Source organism: Polyodon spathula, chromosome 35 (assembly GCF_017654505.1).
Source record: "Polyodon spathula isolate WHYD16114869_AA chromosome 35, ASM1765450v1, whole genome shotgun sequence".
NCBI classification, from domain to species: Eukaryota; Metazoa; Chordata; class Actinopteri; order Acipenseriformes; family Polyodontidae; genus Polyodon; species Polyodon spathula.
In genome coordinates, this window is record NC_054568.1 from 1,676,073 (window position 1) to 1,689,651 (window position 13,579).

At 44.2% G+C, this 13,579-nt stretch overlaps 1 protein-coding gene across 2 annotated transcripts; it reads right to left on the bottom strand.

Annotated features, from left to right (window-relative positions):
• Window positions 1–192: 192 nt before the first annotated feature.
• LOC121303783 (meiosis initiator protein-like) lies at window positions 193–13,378 on the bottom strand. 2 transcript variants are annotated; one of them, XM_041234562.1, is made up of 12 exons: window positions 13,251–13,378; window positions 12,092–12,182; window positions 10,161–10,239; window positions 9,611–9,718; window positions 8,545–8,736; window positions 6,906–7,014; window positions 5,756–5,856; window positions 5,335–5,457; window positions 4,400–4,476; window positions 2,793–3,013; window positions 2,468–2,557; window positions 193–2,233 (listed from the first exon to the last, which is right to left on the bottom strand). In XM_041234562.1, exons 1-12 carry the CDS (start codon window positions 13,298–13,300, stop codon window positions 1,987–1,989), a joined length of 1,488 nt encoding a protein of 495 aa, XP_041090496.1. In that variant the 5' UTR covers window positions 13,301–13,378; the 3' UTR covers window positions 193–1,986. The 2 variants fall into 2 exon arrangements, with proteins under 2 accessions (XP_041090496.1, XP_041090497.1); XM_041234563.1 differs by lacking the exon at window positions 2,468–2,557.
• Between the last annotated feature and the right edge of the window lie 201 nt (window positions 13,379–13,579).

Below are 13,579 nucleotides of genomic sequence, written 5' to 3' on the forward strand. Positions count from 1 at the left end.
TACAGGCAGGTTACAGAATCTCAGGGACTTCACACTGCTGCTGTGGATTTGCCTTTCCCAGCCAGCCGTGTTTAGAGGAGGCTGGTTTATAAGAGCGACTCACCTGGGGACTACTGCGAGCTACTTAATACAGCAGCCAGCCAGCACGTATATTGCCATGATAACAATAATCTTTATTCTATATAGCGCCGTTCATAAAAAAATACCACAAAGCACTTAACAAATGAGAAAGGACAGATAAAATAACAATAATAAAAATGTACCATGGTAGACAATATTAAAAACAAGAAATATTAACAGCTAAAAAAAAAAATACAAATGCCAATTTAAATAAATTAGTTTTCAGGCGAGTTTTAAACCAGGCAGGGACTCGGGAGTCTCTGATCTCAGTGGGACATGTGCTCCACAGCCCTGCTGCCCTGTTCAGTTTAGTCAGACTTGCAGAGTAATTAAACAAGAGATCAGAGATATACAGTCACTAAGAGTGTAGATCCTGCACTCAGAATAACACCACAGTGCAGTCTACTAGTTTATTGTATCTTCTTAGTCACAAGTTTATACAAAAACAAATGTGGAGGAAAGAGTTGCAACATATTTCTTTCAAACGGTGCCAGAAAATGAACAGCTATATTGTACCTTTTCTCCAGCTAACAAAAAACAGCACTCAATAAATGACATTTCTCATCAGCTAACCGAACTAAAACAGCACTCCATGTTTCCTTTGTGAGCCTAAAATGTGAACGCTTACAGTACATCAAAAACAGCAATTCAAATTTAACATTTTAAAAACTCGCCTTTGTTAAATTCCAATTACATGCAAGCAAATATTTCAAATTGTCATTACATGTGATTACACATCAGCTGTCATTGTGAAACATTACCAGCAAATAGCATTGTGTTAACACTTTGTATAACTTCCAATACAATTTCATATCACTAGCAAGCTGGTGTGATTGATCGATCTAATAGATCAGATTATTAATGTGTCAAGACTAAAACCCCTGGAAATAACATTAATCCAGTCATTTAATGAATCTTTTTTTTAAGTTAAATATACTTTGAACACTTTTTTGACAAATAATTCTTAGCAAGCCAAGCTTTGGATTCACAAAGTTTCGTTAGTATTTGGACTATCGCTGAGGATTACTACACTGGAACTGAGAAAATCAAACCCAGCAAACTGTAATAAGAGTTTATTTTGTCGAACGCTATTAAACACAAACACAACCAGTAAATCAAAACCTAAAATCTAACAGAGGCACAGCGTTTGTGGCTGCACGCTGCGTTGAGCCTGCAGGCTGGAGGAGCAGACGGCGCGCTCCAGGGAACCGTAATCCAGAGTTCAGGCACTAATCAGAAGCTGTGGCATTGCTTTAGAATTCAGAAATACAATCAATAAAAGTTAAATGTTTCGATGAAGACTTTGTGATACACTGTTAGATGGCTCATTAACACGAGAAAAACTGAGAAAGAAAACAATTCAGCTGGTTTTAGTAAATAGGGTTAACTTACATATACTTCAAACCAAGCTGTGATTCACGAAATCAAAGATCAATTTGGAAGTCTTGGTGTCTTCAATTCATTCAACACTGAAGACACTGAGAAAGACTTCATTCAAAACGTTTGTCATTGAATTTACACTGAAGACACTGAGAAACTTCTAGTCGTTTGTCACTGAAAGTATGCTGAAGAAACGTCTAGTCGTTTGTTATTGAATTAATGGTTTCTTTAATATTTCTCAGTTCGGAGCGATGAATGGTAACCAGGATTACTCACTTCAGTTTTCTAGTGACTCGTCCTGTTCCTGACGTCACAATCTTTCTTCGGTGCAATCAGCAAACATTGAACAATTTAAAAAACAGCTACATGAACTACATGCTATTACACTGAAGTGACTGACATGTAAACGTTTAAAACGTTTTCCAGGTGTTACACATGTTGTTTTGCATTGTTTTCAATTGAGCCCTCTGGTATCCAAGCGGAGTGTCACAGAACGTCCGTCTCTGTGCTGCTCAGCAGCCCTGCAGCAGGGCCTATGGGGAGCAGCTCTCTGGAATCCCCTCTGAACAGCCTGCTCTGATCAGAGCGCTGCTCTCCCTCTCTCCTGCTTCCCCTCTCCCTCTCCTTCCTACACCCTCTCCCTCTCTCCTGTCCCTCTCCGTCTCTCTCCCCCTCGCTCCACAGGCTGCACACATTCCGGTTCTCCTGTCGGCTGAATCTGCGAGCCTTCACACTGTGAGAGAACAGACAGAGATGGTGACACAAACTCCAACCTGCACAAAAACACACTCCCTCTCCCTCACCAGTACACTCCTGCGCTCCTGCTGGCACACGGTGTTCCCTCCTCTCCCCCTCTCTCACCAGTACACTCTGCGCTCCTGCTTGCTCATGTTGTGCTCCCCTCCCTCTCTCACCAGTACACTCTGCGCTCCTGCTTGCTCATGTTGTGCTCCCCTCCCTCTCTCACCAGTACACTCTGCGCTCCTGCTTGCTCATGTTGTGCCACTGGCCGGCCAGCTTTTTGGTCACCACAGTGGAGGGGATGCCAGGGTGAGAGCTGGGGAAGAGACATCAGTACTATTATAATGCTAGTGCTAGTAAACAGGTAAGAGAAGGGATTTGAAAACTGGTAGTTGCCAGTGTGTAACTCAGTGTCTTTCTGTAAGTCTCTCTTTCTCTGTGTCTCAGTCATTTCTCTATCAGTGTGTCTCAGTGTCTGCTTTCTGTTCAATCTGCAGTACTTGATGATTCAGTGTGTCTCTGTGTCTCAGTGTGTCGGTGTTTCTCCTCACCGCAGGTAGCTCTTTCTGTTCATTCTGCAGTACATGATGAATCCGTTGACACACTTCTTCTTGAGGTGGGGTTGTGTGTACAGGGGCCTTTGGGGGCGGGGTCTGTGTCGGCCCCTGCCGCCTCGTGGGGGGCCACGCTTAGAGGGGGTCCATGTGAAGTCCCCCTGCTCCTCCCCCTCGCTGGCAGAGGACAGCCAGCCTCCCCCTAGCAGACTGTCCCACTGCAGGGAGAACACACTGTCAATACAATACAATGAGCTGAGATCCGAGGTAATTACGAACGTTAAGAATTCATACAAAATCTGATAAAACAGAAGCAGTTTTGAAACTCTGTCCTGAAAACATGGTTCCGAAAGAACCAAACCTAGAGACACCTAGATAGATATACAGTTAAGTGAACTTCGCAGTGTATAAAATGCGTCTGTAATCGAATATGCAGGTTTACAATGTTTGTGTGTTCGAGTTACCTGAACGCCAGCCCCTGCTCTTACACTCCCATGAATACAAGGCGAAGGTGTGTGTGTACTGCAGGCAGACAGCACAACAGTGTAAGCTGGTAAAGAGTACGAAGAGGACAAACCACGCCCATGACGAGATTTCTTCGTTCTATTTCCTTCGGCACAGGTTTTTCTTTTTGTTTGCTGAATTAAGATACAGCGCTCAATGAAGCTTCTACCAGGACGCGATTCAGCAGCAACGTCCCAGTGCGAATATCTTCCAATTAAAGCTACAGTAGCTTAATACTTCGCAGTACAACACAGAATATTATAACACATCATATAGCAACCTAAATATTTTGCATCTGTTTAATCCTAATAAATAATAACATTCATAAAATAATCTGAACAGTGCAAATACTGTAACCTGGCCACAACAATAGAATATACATTTTAGCACTACACTAGCATAACATTTCTACCAACTAGCCATGATGCACTGACCTCACATGAATCAAGTCAAGTTTGTTTATTCAGTAAGCTGTAAATAATTCAAAACAAGGATCCCTGGGTGTACTTTTAATGGTCAGTGCAAATGTCGACGTTACTCCATCCGTTCACAGAAAGTCGCAGAAGCTGCTGTGCAGTCATTATAGGGGTCTGTTCACATCAGCCAAAAATAAGGCAACACAACTGGCAACAGTTTCAAACAGAACACGATCACTGTAGAATTTTGCTGTTACGAGCACTGTGTGATTGATTAGGGTTTACGTTGAATACACAAACAGCAACTTCTGACTTAAAAAAAAAAAAAAGATGCGTTCTACTAGTAGCTAATATATAAGGCTTTTTTTTTTGTGTAGTGGAATATGTAATATGCTATTTGAATATTTTTTTTTTATTTTAGTGTAATTGTGTATTCGACTACACTGACCCATCCCTAACCAATACAATACAATACACTACACAATACCACTGCACAAACCCTCCTCCCAGCACACTGTCCCACTACAGGTAGAATGCACTGTCAATACAACACAATACACAACACACACACTTCCTCTTCTCTCTCCCTTCCTCCTCCTTTATCACTCCTCCCTATCCACTCAAAACACTCTCCCCCTCAGTATCACACAGACACACACGCAGTCTCCTCTCCTCCCCCCTCACCTCGGCAGTGTTGTCAGCGCTGTGTTCCTGACTCTCTGCGCTGTGCTTGGCACTGACCCACACGTCTTCAAACAGGACTGGGGAGGAGAGACCGGAGAATTATAGAAACAGCTGGTAGAATACGCACCGACACAAAATAGAACGCCTACAGTACTTCCAGTCGAAGCGAATACGTTTCTATTATTCATCTCATTCTGTGAAACACAATGGTTAGAATACACTGGTAGGATGCTAACAAACGTATAAAATACTTCCATTCAAACAGCTTGTCTTTGAATTACTTTAACGTTCCCATTAGGATTGCTACCTATCTAAACCTATAACAGCACAGAGTAGTGGAATATAGACATGAATGCTGAAAGAAGATTCTGTGGCCAACGTTTCCACTAGAAGTTTTTGTGAAGTCACGAAGGACACTCAGAAAGATCCATCCATAGCTATGAATCACTTGGCAGTGCTGACGAATGTTTCCACCGAGTCTTTCTGAAGTCTCTGAAGACTGACACTGGTAGACAGAATGCACACTAAAACTAAGTGACACTTCTAGTCTCTGTGGGTTGCCACAGTAAATCTGCACTGTAATGTTGCAGTTTTGCCCCCATGTTTTCCCATGGGTATACTATGCATTTACGTTTACCATGATTTGCCAAGTTTTTTAAAAAATATGCTTTACTAGACCTTTCTGGGCTTTACAATGCTTACCTATGCCTCCACTGTGCTGTATGACACTGCACTGCACTTTTACTGTGGGACACTTTTATAAAGGTTCTTTAGCGCCTGTGTCTGTCTGTCAATGTGCCTGTGTCTCGTGGTTTCTTAGTATGTATGAGTGTGTGTGCCTCAGTGTCAAGTGAGTCTCTCTCTGTGTCTCTGTCTGTCTGTCTCAGTGTGTGTTGCTCTTAGTATTTCAGTGTCTCTCGGTGTCTCTCTCTTACCATGCAGGTTCTCCTGCCCCTCCTGCAGGAAGCTCACTGTTAGGTCCCGCGCAGGAGAGGTGAGGAGGGAGGGGGAGAGGTTCAGATCCTCCCCAAAACACAGAGTCCGGAGAGGGGAGGAGCCTTGAAGAAAGGGACACGGAGAGACAGGGAGAATGAGATGGAGCAGGAGAGGGTCAGATCCTCCCCAAAACACAGAATCTGGAGGGGAGGAGCCTGGGAGATAGGGACAGGGAGAGGGAGGGGGTCAGATCCTGCCCAAAACACAGAATCTGGAGGGGAGGAGCCTGGGGGAGACAGGGAGAGGAGGTGAGAGGAAAGTTGTCCTCCACTTTCTCCAGAGGTGAAAGGGGGGGGTGGTGGATGAGACCTACTCTCCCTGGGGGAGAGGTAAGAGTTTCTATTTCGTGGTGCTCTGTACCTGTGCTGGGGTGTGGGGGGGAGCTGGGGATGAGGGAGGGCTCGTCCTCTCCAGAGGAGGGGTACCACCACAACATGTGATCATTCAGGAGACCCCCAGACCTGAGAGAGAGAAAGAGAGATGAGCCCCAGTGAGATTCTGTTTAAAATGATCTTCAGCAGCCGGCTTGTGGCTGTGAACCTCTCTGAGCTCAGACTCCTCACAGGCCAGTCTGAGAGACACGATGAAAAGCAAACGAGACAAGCACTGGAGACCTGGTCCCGAGGACAGTAAACTCTTCCACACATTTTCCACTCCAGGCAGTCCATTCATTACACGTCTCACATGTGCAGTTCTGAAAGAAACACATTTGAGTAAACATGGATTTTCATTTTAAAACATGGTATCTGGTACTATTCTAAGTTAACCCTTTGTGGTCCATTTATTCAGCGATTGCCAATTGCGTCAGGTCCAATTTTTTTTCACACACGCTGTTTAAAATATATATTTTTTCAGAGTAAAACAGGTTTAAAGGCACTGCATCGCTAAAGGACACTCAGTACTGCATCTCCAGCCAAGCCCCACCCCTTGTTTGCTGTATTTTTCACATTTTATTTATTAATGCCAGGTCATTATTTTATTACTATAATATCTCAAAAAGCTCTACAAATGTGTGTGATATTTTTTGAGCGCTGGATGTGGAAGCAGCTGTCTTGTTTGTTTATGTCCGTGTTATCTCTGTGGTGCAGGGGCTATGTGTATTGCTCCTAGAGAGCTACTGCGGCTGCTGGTTTTCGTTTCAACCAATCTCTCGGTTACTTAATTGAACTAATTATTAGCTTAATTAGTCAAGATTAACAGGTGTTCCGGATTTTTAGCCACTGGTGATGTAAAGACACCTAGAAAACCTGCTGGATCGGGGCTCTCCAGGACCAGGGCTGGAGACCCCTGGTCTAGAAAGTGCAGGTGTGGCACATTTTATGGAAGGCAGGGCAAGTAAATTCGGAACTTTCTTTAACCGAGCGTTTGTTTCAAAGCTGCACATTTGAGACCCGTGCAGTGAATGTGAGGAAACGCGTTTCTGGTGAGATTGATGACAGTACTGCGGGGACTAGACACTGAAAGGAGTTTCAGCCGGAGTATTTCAACCCATACTCGTCTGGAGTCTTACCCAGTGTGTGGGGAGTCGAAGACCTGGCTTCTGACAGGTCTGCCCTCCTCACTGCCTCTCTGCTCTCCACAGGCAGAGCAGGGACGGTCCTCCGGAGGGGCCCCGAGATCTGCCACAGAGGTCAAAGGTCACACACAGCGTCAGGGGAGCTCTCGGTGAGCAGGGATGGGAATAAAACTCTCAGTTCATAGCAGTTTGATCCATTCCTGGTTTTATTATGAGTTTAATCTGACACACCTGAGCTTGTTACCCATACACTGTGGATAATCAAGCTTGTAGTAAAACCTAGAGTGGGTGAAACTGCTATGCAACAGGAGTCTTATTTACAATCCTGATAAGCAAAACCTAGAGACACAGCCATACACTGGATACATCTTGTTGGTATGTTTTTGTAACATCAGACTGTGTGTTTGTACCATATTCTCTACAGCTTTTTCATCTCACATACCAGTGCTCCCATCAGGGACCAGCCGGTGTACCAGTAACTATGAGCGATCTTAAAATGGCTATTTACCGATCACATTTTTATCTCCTTCCAGATCCGGGTAATGTTGCCAAGAATAAATCCAGATCCACGAGACAGACGGAGTAGATCAATAGACTGTCGTCCCGGTCACGATCCTAAATGGCCCGGTGCGTTCTGACAGTCATCTTGGGCCCACCCCCACCCTCCAAAAAAAAAAAAAAAAACTCAACCAAAAATAAATCTAATTGTTCCAAAAATGAGTAGAAATCATGTGCGACTTCTGGGAAATTCAACGTCAGTTTATTTAGCTGCACAGGTTTATGTTTCATGATTTCAACTCTTAGCTCTTTGGTACAAAACTCAGGCCAAGTAGCTGGATCATAAAACTCACATCAAGGTGCCTGACTGTGTCCCAGGTTTACAACACATGATTCAGTACCTTGTGTTTGCTGCTGCTGTACATTTTCAATCCGAGGTCTCTGATTCAGGTCTTTCCTCTGCCTCAGCTGTTGTTTGTTTTTCGTGTGAGGAGGAGGCTGGCAGTTCTCCATCTGCTGTTGTCGGCCCGCTTTTAAACCATTTACTGTACTTGTGTTTCAACAGCATACTCGATATACCGGACGTTATGTACTTATTACCACAACTGAGGAAAAGTTAGCGTACTTCCACAGAGAGCCTTTGTTTTTAAACCAGGCAAGTCTATTATGGATGGTGTGTGATGTAGGAGTTCACACAGAGAATTAAAGTTGACTGACTGTCCTATGTGTTTATTTTTTTTCAGAAGTATTTGTGATTATATACCTTGTTAGTAAATAGTTTGTTATAATCTTTATAAACAGCAGCTGTGAAAGAACCCCCCCCCCCTTTAATTGAACAGTCTGTTGTTTTTTTAATCCACACAGACCTATTGTAAAGTTTCACGCTGAGTCCCGCCTATCTAGCTCTGATTTGATAATGTGTGTTTTGACTGACAGGACAACTTTTCCATGGTTTATTTTTGAAACACCAGAACATTTCTATTTTATTTTTCAATAATGGACTTGGGGAGGGCAGAGGATTGGTATGGGCAAAGATATTCTAGAATATCTTTGGTATGGGACCCAGCAGAGGCTGGTCCCAGTCCTCGTGCACCCCCTGACAGGAGTTCAGCACAGTCAGCACAGTGGCTCCTACCTGTAGGTGTCGCTGTGGCCCCGGGGGTCTGACTGCAGCTCCTGACAGAGTCCTGAGAGTTGGGGTGAGGGGATGAGCTATCAATGTTGTGGAACACGGGCCAATCAGAGAGCTCCACCCCGTCAGTGTCATCCCACCTTGACTCCGCCCCATACAGTCTCCTCCTCCTGTTACACCCCTCCCCCTCGCTGCCTGTGGAGACATAGAAACAGACAGAGAGATACAGAAACACAGGGAGACACACAGACAGAGAGACACACAGAGACAAAGGTACACAGAGAGATACAGATACACACAGACATGCAGACACGTAGAGATACAGAGACAGACACATAAAAATATAGCAACACACAGAGAGACGCACACAGGCAGAAAGACAAAGAGACACAGGTACACAGAGACACACAAAAAGCTAGACACACAGTCTGGGATCACCTTCCATCAAGGACAGGCTCCATTTTTAATGATCCAAACAGTGGCAGAGCTTAATACCACCACTCTTAAAATTGAAGCATTTCTCAAACCTCAGTTACTGTCATGCAGTGGCGTTAGGAAGGGGGTCACACAACCATGACTGGGATTAATAGAGCTAGAGCATGCAGGAAATACCAGGGTTCTGTGTGCTGTTTCTTCCTGAAGTATTTCTTCCACCCACCAGGTTCATGGTTATACTCTGGTGTATCAGCTGTACTCAGAGAGCAGATGTGTTTGAGAGCTTTGCTGAGGCCACAGGGGCTTTACACTTTTAAAAAGTCCCCAGAATGTGACGACTGGAACACAAAGTGGGGTTGCACGACACAGGATTGTGACCTGGGTTGCAAGTAAAAGGGGCTATTGTGTCTCACTGCCCCTTCCTACCACTTCTAATGCCATTTTACCTCCCCTGCCCCTCTCTTACCCTCCCAATGCCCTGTGTTACCTCTCTGCCCCTCTCTTACCCTCCCAATGCCCTGTGTTACCTCTCTGCCCATCTCTTACCATCCCAGTGCCCTGTGTTACCTCTCGGCACCTCTCTTACCCTCCCAGTGCCCTGTATCCTCTCTCTTGCCCCTCCCTGCCCCCTCACCTCTGCTGGCTGGCTGTCTCTTCCTGGGTCGGCTGCACACACTCTTTCGCCGAGCTGACTTTCTGTTGAGGGGGGGTGTGCGCGGGTCTGAGGGGCCACTGTCACAGCCTGGGGGGGGGAAACACACTCAGTCCCAACAGTAAAAGCACAGCAAAGTGTAATACAGCACAGGCAAATTGTAATACAGCACAGCAAAAGTAAAGCACATTCAAAAACCAACCATGGCAAATGCAGAGTATAACCCTAATCTGTAACTATTAAACCCTCAATAGTGCTGAATTTAGCCTGTCAGTAACATCCATCTCCTATCACCACTACTGTCAGTTCAAAACCAGAGCTCTCAGTGTGATGAAAAAGTCTGTGACCATGACATATATCAACAGTATGGAAAGAATAATATAGAATAAGAATCAGCAATGAAATGCTTCATTACAATCTGATAAGCGAGATGTGTGACAGTGCGTTGTGCAGTGTTGTGTAGTGCTGGCTGTGCTGCTTTGCGTTGCTGTGTTGTGTAATGTTGTGTAGTGTGTTGGGTATCCTCACTCACCTGGTAGCAGTGTCTCCAGGGAGTCTATGTGGCTCTGCAGGTACTCCAGGTATCTCAGCACATGAACCAGAGTATCCTTCTGTCAGAGAACAACACAACACACAGTGAGGCACACAACACAATACACAGTGAGACACACAACACAAAGTCAGCGACAAACTTACTATCAGACAAAAAGCATCAGACAAAAAGCATGCAAACACACAACAAAGACAAAACTATGACAACACACGACAAGTCTCACACCCCATTCAGCAGGGCTCTTATAAAACACTTCTCTCTCAGTACAGCTAGTTAGTTCACTGAACTGTATTCATGAGCTCACAGAGACGACACACAGCTCTCTACAGCAGAGCTGCTCACAGGGGAAGGCTGAGATCCTTCCACTGCAGCAGACAGGATACAGTATATTCAAACTTCAATATAGAAAAACAAATAATCAGACACAAGAGTGTTGAGCCCAGTATACACGAGTAACGCAGTGTTTCCAGACGCAGTACTTCCAGGCATCAATGTTTCCAGACACGTTTCCCAGAGTAGACCTGGGTTCTACTTTGAGAAACATTTTTAGGAAACATTTTGCCTTTGGCCAATCAGGAGAGACTGTGAGCAGGAGTTCACTGGTCATGTGACTTTAGTGCAATGTTTACATTGTAGTAATTTCTGTTTAGCTTAGCAGTAGTTAACATAATGTTATGTAACATAAAATGTGTAGTTTATTTAAAATATTTAAGTTATACTTAATGATACACTTCATTCCTGCTGTATTTACTTGTCACACATTTATTTAACTGAAACATTCATAAGAACTCGTATAGCAAAATAAAATATGATGACAGGAGCATGCATTAATATTTATGTGCGCAGTCCTCAAAGAACGTGCTCCAGATTAGTGTTTACAATTACTTAACAGAAACGATGATGTAAACGGGGATGAGTCCGGTGCTGTTTGTTTACGTTTGGTTAATTTCAACCAGCCGCACCTTTTAGAAGTTTAAATGCAGTTACAAGAGCAGGTCCACTCAGTGCGCTGCTTGAAAAGGTTTCCTGATAATGTTATCTAATAATGTTTCCTTGACAATTTTTGAAAAAACATGTTTTCTCATGTATGCTGGGCTTAAGGGTGTGTGTGAGTGTGAGTGTGAGTGTGTGTGTGCTTGTTTACCTTGGTGATCCTGTGGCTGTGCGCAGTGTCAGTGTCAGTGTGTGTGCGAGTGCTCGTTTACCTAGGTGATTCTGCGGCTGTGCGCAGTGTCAGTGCGTGTCAGTGTGAGTGTGCTTGTTTACCTTGGTGATCCTGTGGCTGTGCGCAGTGTCAGTGTCTGTCAGTGTGTGTGTGTGCTCGTTTACCTTGGTGATCCCGTGGCTGTGTGCAGTGTCAGTGTGTGTCAGTGTGTGTGTGCTCGTTTACCTTGGTGATCCCGTGGCTGTGTGCAGTGTCAGTGTGTGTCAGTGTGTGTGTGCTCGTTTACCTTGGTGATGAGTGTGTGGCTGTGTTTACCTTGGTGATCCAGTGGCTGTGCGGGTGTGTGTGTGCTCGTTTACCTTGGTGATCCCGTGGCTGTGCGCAGTGTCAGTGTGTGTCAGGGTGTGTGTGTGCTCGTTTACCTTGGTGATCCTGTGGCTGTGCGCGGTGTCAGTGTGTGTCAGGGTGTGTGTGTGCTCGTTTACCTTGGTGATCCCGTGGCTGTGCGCAGTGTCAGTGTGTGTAAGGGTGTGTGTGTGCTCGTTTACCTTGGTGATCCTGTGGCTGTGCGCAGTGTCAGTGTGTGTAAGGGTGTGTGTGTGCTCGTTTACCTTGGTGATCCTGTGGTTGTGCGCAGTGTCAGTGTGTGTAAGGGTGTGTGTGTGCTCGTTTACCTTGGTGATCATGTGGCTGTGCGAGGTGTCAGTGTGTCAGGGTGTGTAAGGGTGCGTGAGTGCTCGTTTACCTTGGTGATCCTGCAGCTGTGTGCAGTGCCAGTGAGAGGAAGCAGGGCAGCAATCTCGCGCAGGCTCAGAGTGAAGTCATGATGCTCCTTCCTGCCCAGCAACAAGAAACTATGAGGCACCATTTCAGACAACAGTCTGTCAAATACGGAGAGAGAAGGGTCATGGTACTGCACAAAGGGTCATGGTTGACGAGGGACGGGTCACGCTGCACACAAAGGGTTATGGGATACATTTTTCTATTCAGAGTCAATGGAGCTGTGTCGTACTTTGCAAATTTTTGCATATATGTAAAAAAAATGCATCAAACTTTTGAAGTAAATTTCACTTTTGCCCAAGCAACATTGACAAATGATGACACTATGTAACTATTATGAAAAATGCCATTTTCTGAGCACAGCCCCCTGTTGTGACGTATGCGTGGAAATACAGAGAACAGCATTTAAATATGCAACATTTAGGTAGAACTGGCAACTTTGGGAATACATGACATTAAAACTATTAACAATACACATGACAACATATCTACTGTGACGAAGCAAGCACACCTGGCACTAACATAGCTGCATTTGATTTTTTATTTATAAACACCAACTATTTCAAATAGCTGAAATAGTTAAATATATATGCTTGAATAAATCAATTTTGTCTTTAAATATTCAAATATTAATTGCACAGTCAAATATTATTTGAAAATAATTTGTTTTTGCAGAAAACAAATACTATTTGAAAATATTTAAATATATGTAAGTTATTTATATATATATATATATATATATATATATAATATATTCCCAAATAGTTAATGAATAATCAAAAACTAAAACCTAATTATTAACATATCTTTGCTACAGCTTCAGAAGCCTCCTCTGCTTCACCCTTCCGAATGCTGTGCTGACAGGAGAATATCTGCGCTGTTACTCTGTAATTCCACCCATGTGCCACAACACGGGACTGTGCTCAGAAAATTGCATTTTTCATGACAATTGCGTTCTGTCATAATTTGTCAATGTTGCTGTTTTCTTCAAGACATTTACTTCAAAAGTTTGATACACCGAACATAGCAAAAATCTGCAAAAATCAGCAAAATACGTACAATAATAATATGGGGATCTTCCTTTTAAAATTTTAAATCTATTAACATATAATAATAATAATTACCTCTTTCGCTGGGAGATACTGTCAGACCGTTCACATTTATCCCGCTTCATCTCCACTGCAGCTGCTGGTCCTGCTCTCACCACTAGGAGGAGACACTGAGAATCAACAGAGTCATTCCTGCCCTCACCACTGGGGGGAGACACTGAGCATCGACAGAGTCATTCCTGCCCTCACCACTGGGGGGAGACACTGAGAATCAACACAGAGCCATTCCTGCTCTCACCACTGGGGGAGACACTGAGAATCAGCAGTCATTCCTGCCCTCACCACTGGGGAGAGACACTGAGAATCAGAGTCATTCCTGCTCTCACCACTGGGGGGAGACACTG

What these genes read in the sequence shown, in the direction of transcription:
- LOC121303783 (XM_041234562.1), bottom strand. Translation starts at nt 13,300, where the DNA reads ATGAAGCGGGATAAATGTGAACGGTCTGACAGTATCTCCCAGCGAAAG. An exon ending in CCCCCCACACCCCAGCACAG is followed by an intron (nt 5,458 to 5,755) that starts GTACAGAGCACC and finishes CCTTTCTTCAAG; the next exon opens with GCTCCTCCCCTCTCCGGACT. An exon ending in AACAGAAAGAGCTACCTGCG is followed by an intron (nt 2,558 to 2,792) that starts GTGAGGAGAAAC and finishes TCTCTTCCCCAG; the next exon opens with CTCTCACCCTGGCATCCCCT.